At 36.9% G+C, this 10,425-nt stretch overlaps 1 protein-coding gene and 1 long non-coding RNA gene across 2 annotated transcripts; both read left to right on the forward strand.

Annotated features, from left to right (window-relative positions):
* Positions 1 to 403: 403 nt before the first annotated feature.
* LOC143624422 (uncharacterized) lies at positions 404 to 6,538 on the forward strand. Its single transcript, XR_013152109.1, has 3 exons — positions 404 to 471; positions 4,001 to 4,153; positions 5,509 to 6,538. It is a non-coding gene; the product is annotated as an uncharacterized LOC143624422 (long non-coding RNA).
* LOC143624451 (transcription termination factor MTERF15, mitochondrial-like) lies at positions 5,686 to 6,489 on the forward strand. The gene has a single exon (XM_077095104.1). It carries the CDS (start codon positions 5,686 to 5,688, stop codon positions 6,487 to 6,489), a length of 804 nt encoding a protein of 267 aa, XP_076951219.1.
* Positions 6,539 to 10,425: the final 3,887 nt, after the last annotated feature.

Below are 10,425 nucleotides of genomic sequence, written 5' to 3' on the forward strand. Positions count from 1 at the left end.
AACTCGAAATATAAATCAAAACTAAAAAAGTAAAAATACATAAAGGTTTCTTTCGTTTTTCTCGTTCCATAAAAAAAACTCGAGAAATGTCAATCCGTTTTGACCCGTTTCAATCATTTTCTTCTTTTAGTTTGACTCATTCTGACCCATCATATACATTTTGATACAACTCATTCAACCCATGGGTCACAGTTGCCATCTCTAATCATTTCGATCAAAAGCCCTAAAATATTAATTTAAAATTTAGAAAAAACTTAATTTTTATCGATTGTCCGATAAAAACAATTATTGTGAAAGTTGTGACCGATGACGTTCAGGATTGTATTATTGCAGGCAACTAAAAAAAATTATTAAATTAAAACCCAGTTTATACAAACAATAGGCTGTAGGCAAACCATTGTGGCAGCAACAACAATGGCGATTTGTCTTAAATCAAGAACCACAACTCTTCTATCATCATTATTATTCACTGTAAGTTCATTTCAATCCGTACAAATTGTTGGTGCATTTTGTGACCGTCGCTATGCAATTCTGACCAGCAGAACGCCACAGGCGAAGTTAGCACAACTTCGCCTTAGGCGAAGTTAGAACAACTTCGCCATAGGCGAAGTTAGCACAACTTCGCCTACTGAAGCCCAGGCCCGAGAATGTTTTATATATATATATATACGTGTGTCTTGTTTAGGTTTAGTGAATCCAGGAATTAGTGTGTGTTACAGTTTGAGTGTCGAGAGAGAACAAACAGAGAGAGAGTGTCGTTAGGGACGACCCGAGGTAGAGCTCACCTCGGGTCGGACGTGTTTCTGTTTATGTTACGGTATGTAACGTGTTTGTTTAATTATTATTATAAAGAATCTGCAGATTTGTTTATCCCGTTCTTGTATTTGTTCGTGTATTTGTTCATGTACGTGTTTGTGTTCTTCATCTTGTACACCTTTAACGAGTCTAGGAGGATTCCGCACTCCTAGACCTCGTGCGGATCTCGTATCGATCGGCAACGCCCCCGGAGGGACCTACATGTGGTATCAGAGCCTTAGGCTCTTATGCTATGGTTCGAGATCTGCGTTTTGGTGTTTGTGGCACGTTTCTGTGCGTTTCTGGCCGAACAGCGCCGCAGGCGAAGTTATTGTTCATCAGGCGAAGTTGCCGTCACTGTTCGTAGGGTTTCAGCGAAGATATAAGGTCTGGCGAAGTTATGGACAGGCGAAGTTATAGCCAGGCGAAGTTATGAACAGGCGAAGTTGACTTTAGGCGAAGTTAAAAAAAAAAAAAAAGTATTTTGGTGATTTCGTCTGTATGGCCAGGTGTACACAATTATTGTGAGACCGAAGACGTTGTTCCGTCAACGAGTGAAACTTGTTATCTCTTGGTCTTACGTGTGAACAAATACGTGTCAACTCTGGATTTGGAGTTGAGTTTGTGAATGGGATATTGATTGAAACTGGATATTGACACATATTTGGGTGTTTGTGGGCAATGAAATTGTTGTTGTTCGAGGTTGACCAACTGAAGAAAGTCAAATTGAACTGAAGGTTTTTGTCATTACTGGATTGCGGTCAGAGCATATTATTTATGTTATTTTCAAGGCGTTCGAGAATTGGATCCTGAAACGTGATGCTTATTTATTAGAGTGAAAATTCTGGAACAAGTTGGATTTAATCGGGAACTAAAGTGTTTATGTTCTTAATCGGGAACTAAAGTGGTCAGAGCATATTATTTATGTTATTTTCAAGGCGTTCGAGAATTGGATCCTGAAACGTGATGCTTATTTATTAGAGTGAAAATTCTGGAACAAGTTGGATTTAATCGGGAACTAAAGTGTTTATGTTCTTGATCGTTATCCCTGGTGATTGAAGATGCTTCGGATTAATTAATGGTCATGTGTTAGATTCTGTCAAGGTGGTTTTGTGATGAAATTGATCACTTGATGTTGAGTAGTTGAAGATTAAACCTTATCGTATGCCGACGAGTTGGTGAAGTTGTGGAGGAAGCCCAACTTCACGTGTTGGTGAAGTCAGATGGACTCACGTGATTGGTTGAGATGATCTATTGGCACGAGGATGCATGCATTTCAAAGACCTCAATCATTATAGTCGGAGAAGCTTACACTGAAGGGGAGATCTGATATGGAATATGCTGGGTGATTGGTAGATTTGTGAAGCTACAGGACAGATTCAGACACGGCTGGTTGACTGCAAACAGAAAATCATCAGTTAAGAGGGGGACTGTTGGTGCATGTCGTGTAACAGATGATCTTTTGTGTTTGTTAGAATTGAGAGCAACGGTCAAAGGGGAGACTGTTGGTGCATTTTGTGACCGTCGCTATGCAATTCTGACCAGCGGAACGCCACAGGCGAAGTTAGCACAACTTCGCCTTAGGCGAAGTTAGAACAACTTCGCCATAGGCGAAGTTAGCACAACTTCGCCTACTGAAGCCCAGGCCCGAGAATGTTTTATATATATATATACGTGTGTCTTGTTTAGGTTTAGTGAATCCAGGAATTAGTGTGTGTTACAGTTTGAGTGTCGAGAGAGAACAAACAGAGAGAGAGTGTCGTTAGGGACGACCCGAGGTAGAGCTCACCTCGGGTCGGACGTGTTTCTGTTTATGTTACGGTATGTAACGTGTTTGTTTAATTATTATTATAAAGAATCTGCAGATTTGTTTATCCCGTTCTTGTATTTATTCGTGTACGTGTTTGTGTTCTTCATCTTGTACACCTTTAACGAGTCTAGGAGGATTCCGCACTCCTAGACCTCGTGCGGATCTCGTATCGATCTGCAACGCCCCCGGAGGGACCTACACAAATATTATTTACCAATTATATTACTCCTCAGTTTCTAGGGTTTCGTTTTGCTGTTCCCAAATGGAGCCGAGCTTAAACGAGCCTGGGCTTTAAATTAAGCTTTTGTCGGACAAACGCAACGGCTCATTAATTCGTGTCTGTGTCCGGTCTTTAAGGAATTGAGTTTAAAGTTAAATAAACGAACATGAACATAAATATTTATTCGACTAAGTGTTCGTGTTCGTTTAAAGTTAAATGAACAGACACGAACACACCATTGTTCGTGTTCGTTCGGTTCGGTTACCGGTTTTTATTATTTACATTGACGAATACATTGATCTTAATCTATAGGCTCCGCCGATTTTATTTTTGTTCGTGAACACATTCATTTCCTTAACAAACGAACATGAACAAGGCCTTGTTCGTGTCCGTTCGGTTCATTTACAACCCTACTAACAGACACTAATGAACATTATTGGACAAACAAACATAAATGATTACATGTTAATTTCAAAAATAATAATCATAAATACACACTAAAAATAATAATAATAATAATAATAACCAAAACTTCACACTTAACATGGTAATCACAAATAAATAAAAAATATTAATACACACATTACCGGATGGGCAGACATAAACGAATTTAATCAGGCGAAGGTGATCAGACGGACGTAAACGAACACTGTTGAATGAGCGATACCTGTGTCCGTATTCGCTCGTTAAGCTTACCGACCAAATATTTTGTCCATATAGGGTTCGTTTATTAAATGGATGAACGTAAACGAACTTCCCTCCAGACATCCGGTTCGCTTACAGCCCTAGAGCCTCTTGTTTATATAATATTTACTATATATAAAAGTTTGATAAAATAACTAAATAGTATATCTTATGTTATATATAAAAGTTAAAATTAAAACAAATAAAAATTATAATTTTAAAATATATAAAAATGTGTGAAAATTTTATAGATTAATTGATAATAATAATAATAATAATAAGCTCAAGCTTTAGAAAAAAACTCAAAACGAGCCGAGTTTGAGCTCTTGTAAGTCAAAACGAGACGAGCTTGAGCCTATTCTATTCTAGCTCGGGCTTGGCTCGGCTCGGTTCGGTTAGTTTCGTTTTGCACCCTAGTTGGAGCTATATGCTGATTGATTCATGTCAGTAGTTCATTTACATCATGTTGATGTGTTCTATGTCATTTGCAGGAGAGATGGTTCGGTGTGTTGCTTAACCAAGACCATTTGGCAAATAAGGCTAGTCATGTCATTGGTGATGATCATGCTTTAACTACATATGTATCTAAGGCGTCTTTTTCAACATGTTTAGGGTTAACCGATGAACCAACGCTTCAAATGAAGGTATTTGTTTCATCCATTGCATATTCGTATAAATCCATATTCTTGGTTTTAAAAATTACGTTTTAATGCACCGAAGCGCAAAGCGACACAAGGCGATGACTTTGTCGTTTTTTGCTTACACAAGGCGACCAATGTCCAAAAAGCGCGGGTGAGGCGTGCATCTTTTGCACACGGGTCATTTTTATGTTTCAGAATGTTGTACCATATGCTTTTTAGGCTGTACGTTTAGGTAATTTATATACTAAATCTTATATCAGGTTTATTACATAGTTATTAAAAGCCCTTGCTTCTTGCGCCTAGGCCCATTTTTCAGGCGAGGCTTGATAAATGCGCTTCTAGCTTCTAGGCGAGCGCTTAGGCACCGTCTATGCCAAGAACATGAGAAGATAAAACCCGAGCAAAAGAAACACAAGGAGTACTATTAAAATTATATTGATACATTTTGTTATCTAAGTTTTTGGAATTACATTTGAAACTTTGGTACTAATTAGATGATATTAATGTTATATAATAGCTTTTGTTTATTTTATTTCAAGAATAGTATTATTTTTTATAAACAAAATATATATTTAATTTTTTATTTAAGTGCGTTTTTTTTCGCCTTGCCCCAGGTGATGCCTATGCGCCTTAAGTCGCGTAACGCTTTTGATAACTATGGTTTATTTATAGCTTAAATTTTGGGTAAATGATGCTAAAAAGTAAAAACCTATGATATATATATATATAGGATTGGGATCATGTGAGAACTATTTTGAAATTGAGAACTTTGGGAACCGTTTTGGACCACAAAAAACCTAAAAATAACAAAAACAATCATAAAACAAAATAAAAAAACCAAAATTCTTATTTATCATCCCGGTTTCATAAAAAAAAACCGTCTCGGTGTAGCCAAATTATACATATATGTATAATATGTACATACATGTTTTTTTTATACACATATGGACAATTTAAGGTAAATGATAATGTACATATGTGTACATTACGTAACTAGAGATTAATGAAATTACACACGTGTATAATACAAAGTTTTTTTTTCTTTTTCTTTTATATGAAACCGGAATGAAATATAAGAATTTTGTTTTTTTACATTTTTTAAGTTTTTGTTTTATAATTTTTTAAATATTTTAGAGGTTTTTTTAGTGGTCCAAAATGGTTCTTAATTTTCGAATGGTTCTCTTAGGATCCTTACCCTATATATATATATATAAATAATATTTATATAAAAAACTTGCGCCTCGTGTACGAAAATTGGACCTTGTTGCTTTTGTGCGCTTCTCGCATACAAACACTAAGTTCATATTATATAGAGTAAATGTGAAACTTGAAATTAATCTGTTTAATGTCTTCTTCAGGTGAAGGATGCACCCTAGACTTGTGAAGACGTATTCAAAGCACGAGGATTCAACAACAAACAAATATCCCAAATTCTCGAACGTGTGCCATCACTGCACAAGTCAAGACTCGATAATCTGCAATCAAAGCTTCAGTTTTTTCAAGATCTCGGATTCACACCGTCAGGTTTGGTTCAAATGATTAGCCGCAGGCCCCGTCTTTTAAAATGCAGAGTCAACCATTGTCCTGATGAACGTGTTCGGTACCTTCAACGCTTATTCCGGTCAAAGGAAGCCTTTCAAAAAGCCGTTTTTAGAAACCCTTTCATTCTCACTTATGATTTGGAAAAGATGATTAAACCCACCGTTGCATTGTACAAATCGATGGGTATAACGGGTCAAGACTTAACGATAATGTTTCTTTCCCAACCGACTATAATACCTAGATCATCATTAAACGACGAAAAGTTGGATTACATTAAAAAAATGAGAATCTCAAAAGACTCGAAATTGTATAAATACGTTGTCACGATTATGGCAATCTCGCGCCTCGAAACCATACGTGAGAAAATAGCGAATCTTGAAAAGTTTGGGCTTTTGGAAGACGAGGCGTTTCGGCTCGTGGGTATGTCGCCACTCGTGTTGAGTTTATCGGTCGACAAAGTTCAACGAAACATGACTTTTCTGGTGGCGAAAATGAAGCAACCGGCTCGAGTTGTGCTTGATTACCCGTTTTTGCTTTATAATAACTTGGAAACGAGGTTGAAACCGCGTATGACTTTAGCTGCGAAGATTGATGATATGGGCCTGCGCCCGTGTGTAAACGGGCCCAAGCTGTTCACGGCTTTGAGGATGACGGAAAAGAGGTTTTTGGAGGTGTATGTTGAGTGTCATGCTCCCGAGATTGTAAACGAGTTGATGAGATGTTATGCTGTTGCAATAGACATAAAGAGGTTGGCTGAAAAGGCGAAAAAGGTTCGGCATAAAGTGTTTATATTTTGATTGTATGACCTCAGATGATGTTTAAAATTAATATGATATATTAACGTATTTATCCCGTTGTGGGTCCGCTTATAATGGGTAAAACGAACGATGGTGAGCCTGATATATAATCGTAACGACACTTTGGGAGAATTTTTAGATGAATTTGGTAACTGCCCATAGGAAAGAGACTGTGAGTAACTGTCATATAAGTTACTTTACACGACTGAGATTTAATCTCAAAGACTTTGTATGGCTGGGATGTAAAGAAAAAAACAGTTCACTCTTCACTAGCCATTATTTATATTATTTAGAATAAGGCCCTGGATTTGTTGAGTGTCCCCAAAAGTAAAAGTAGTGAGTCTTGCACCTAATGCTACGACAACGCAATCTTATACATACATGATACATCTATTTAGGGATGAGCTCGGGATACGATCCCGAAATTTTGAAATATTTGGTATCGGTACTGAAATGTTCGCTTTCGTACCGGTATTTAGTGCAAAATCCGGAAAATACCGTACCGGAACCTCAAAACTTTACCGAAAACGATTATTCCTACATCTATTGCTCAAAGAAAAATATATATTCCAGCAAAAGAATATTAGAAGTTAAATCATTCAAAATTTATAATGTAAGTTATTTTATGACCAACAAAAATCATTTATTCGGTTATTTTGAGTTTGATAAAAAGAGAAAGTATTCAGAGAAATATAAGCTTTAGGAAAACCTAAAAAACATAAATAAAATATATATTATATTTACCAAAAAAAATCATAATTAGAATGGGCTAATGCTGGGGATCTGGGCTTGTGGTAACCCATTTAAGAGTATTGGCCCATTTAATGTATGTATAAATTAGAATAACATGATCTTCCAAAAACACTTCATATGACATAAAAACGAAATATAATATTTTGTGCATATTTATTTAAATAAGTTATTTTAATGTTACATAAAATACTTTTGTCAAATTTTTAACATCATTAATTAATAATAGATCTTCTACCAAAGGGTCTTCGCGTAAGGCCTATGGCCGGATATCACTGTATTAAGGAGTTAGATAAGGTTTTATTTTTTCAACAGGTGTGGGTTCAAGTCTCGTAGTTACCAATACCAACTGTCTAATTAATTCCTACAACTTTAAGTGGCGCTCATCATATGGAAAGTAAATAAGCTAATCTAGAGGTCATTTAATACATGATATTCTAACCAAACTGATTTAACAACGCTAAAACTATGAAAATTTATACATTGCACCGTTTTTTAGACGTATAAACAATATTCAATCGGAATTTTAATATGTTGAAAGAACCTAATATGCTAAAAGTATGAAAATAATAATTTTACAAATTAAATAAGTTTATGTTTATTATTATTATTATTTGTCACACCCCCATTCTAGGCATAGGAGTGTGAACCATAGTTGGTACCATATTTATAAATAAATCAGAGTAGCGGGTTTTAGCGGAAGTCTTTATAAAAACATAAGGATCGATATTATAAATATTTACATTACAAAAGACGAGACAAAAGTCTCGTTTAGTATTTACTTGTTTATATATTTTACAAAACCATCATATTTTAATATTTACACAAAATTATCCGAGCCATCGGATTCTTGAGCTTCTTCGTCTTGCAAGCTCTAATCTTGATTACCTGCAAAATGTTATTAAAATACGTCAGCAACGAATGCTGGTGAATATGCTGACGTTAAAATATTTTCTTTACTTAATTACCCCTCGAGACCACGTAAGTCTCGGCCCATCTTGGCTTAGGAATAATCAAGTTAAAACAATCATCATAAACTCGAGTCTCTGCACTAGGTCACCTCAGCGAAACACCGCAACGTTTATGACATAACTTAGGTACCATAAATATACACATGGTCATTCCCCACTCGAACGTAACTTAGGTCCGGGCCATCGTGGCTGGAGGTCGTGACCAAGCGTGGTGCGATGTGCCCACCGCGTTCCACATATGTAAGGATCCAGATAAACGTATACCATAGCTTGAGGGCTGGCTTATACTCTTATTTATAATGTTTTTTGAGACACGTAGCCTTATGTAAAGTTTTACACATAACATGTTTGTTTGTTTGAAAACAAGTTTGTAAAAGTGGGGCGTATTCACCTTTTCAATGTGATCGGCTTCCAACACCGTCCGTCGAGTCTTTCTTGCTATCTCGCACCTATAGTACGAGTATAACTTTTGTTAGTCGGATACACGATCTGTCTTAAGACCTTTAGTCTTATCATCTCGATGAACCTTTAGTTCATTATTTCTTTTACTTTAAAACCTTTAGTTATAAAGTATTCTTTATAAACCTTTAGTTTATATTTAAAACCCGACGTTTCTTCTTCTTTAAGAAACATATTTCTTTTATTATTTAAGCATATTCATAATACTTAAATAATATATTCTATAACAAATAATAATTATATACTTATATATATATTCATATATATATATTTATTTTCTTTTCTTCTTTTCTTTGTTATTTATTTTCTCTTTTTATATTCATCGAGTATAATTCTTACTTAGGCATTAAGCCTTTATAATATTTTAATATTATTTTGGTCGGGCACTATGCCTACCTTGCTTGGCTAAAAAATACCCTAGACACTTGGGCAGCACTTCGACGCCATTCAATCGATACTCTTTTCTTTTCAATTCATTCTCCTCACTTGGCACGCTTTTCGAGACACCAATACTTTTGGCACGCACTTCGAGGAAATAACCGGGTCGTCGGGGCAGTACTTCCTTCTTGTTCGGGATATCGGGGAGTGGCACGAAAATCAAGGTAACGGGCACGGAAAACGAGGTTTCGGTACACGTTTTTCGAGATATATCAAGGGCACGTTTTACGAGGTAGTGAGAGAGTCTAGAGAGAGAGTATGTGTGTGAAAATATGGTGTGAAGGGCTCAATCCCGCAGCCCTCCTATTTATATTAATTTTTGAACCCCATCGCGGTACGCGATGAGTCACTAGGCAGACCTATCGCGTACCGTGATATAGGTCTGCTGAGTCAGTGTATAGACCTGCCACATGTCGACACGTGGCAGGCGCCGCTACATGTGGCGAACGTGTTGCCACATGGCGACAGATGTTGCCACCATGTGCCACGTGGCACACGTGTCAATATCTGCCAGACACCCCATCGCGGTACGCGATGGGTGCCTTTCTTGACCTGTCGCGTAGCGCAATGGGTCAAGAAATCAGATTTTTCATTTTAGCCATTGAGGTTTAGAATTTGGCAGAATTGGTCCTTTGACTTTGAAAATTCACATTTTTGGCCCGATATTTACGTGATGTTACATCCTCCCCACCTTGAAATAAATCTCTTCCTCGAGATTGCTTACAAGAACAAGTGGGGGTATTTCTTCCTCATCTCGGACTCAAGTTCCCATGTATATCGGGTCCTCTTCGTGAGTCCCATCTTACTTTCACTATTTTCAAAGTTCGTCTTTTAAGTTTCTTAGTTTTCGAATCTTCAATTTGAATTGGTCTTTCAATGAATTTTAAGTTTTCGTTAATTTCAACATCTTTTAGGGGCATCGAAAGAGATTCGTCAGCTAGACACTTTCTTAGATTCGAAACATGGAATATGTCGTGTATTCCTTGCATTTTCTCAGGTAATCGCAAACGGTATGCAACAATACCAATTCGTTCGAGTACCTCGAAGGGTCCAACGAATCGAGGACTTAGTTTGCCTTTCTTGCCGAAACGAACTACGCCCTTCCATGGCGAGACTTTCAAAAGAACTTTGCCACCAACATTAAACTTTAACGGCTTACGACGGACATCGGCTTAACTCTTTTGACGATCACGTGCCGTCTTTAGTCGTTCGCGGATTTGAAGAACCTTATCAGTGGTTTCTTGGACTATTTCGGGTCCAGACAATTGATTATCTCCAGTTTCAGACCAGCACACAGGCGTTCTACACTTTCGACCAT

This window comes from Bidens hawaiensis, unplaced genomic scaffold (genome assembly GCF_021521415.1).
Source record: "Bidens hawaiensis isolate Kalapana, Puna unplaced genomic scaffold, B.hawaiensis_p1.1 tig00003781_1, whole genome shotgun sequence".
NCBI lineage: Eukaryota > Viridiplantae > Streptophyta > Magnoliopsida > Asterales > Asteraceae > Bidens > Bidens hawaiensis.

Bases quoted from the DNA above. Each gene is read 5' to 3' on its own strand.
- LOC143624451 (XM_077095104.1), top strand. From the start codon at position 5,686: ATGATTAGCCGCAGGCCCCGTCTTTTAAAATGCAGAGTCAACCATTGT.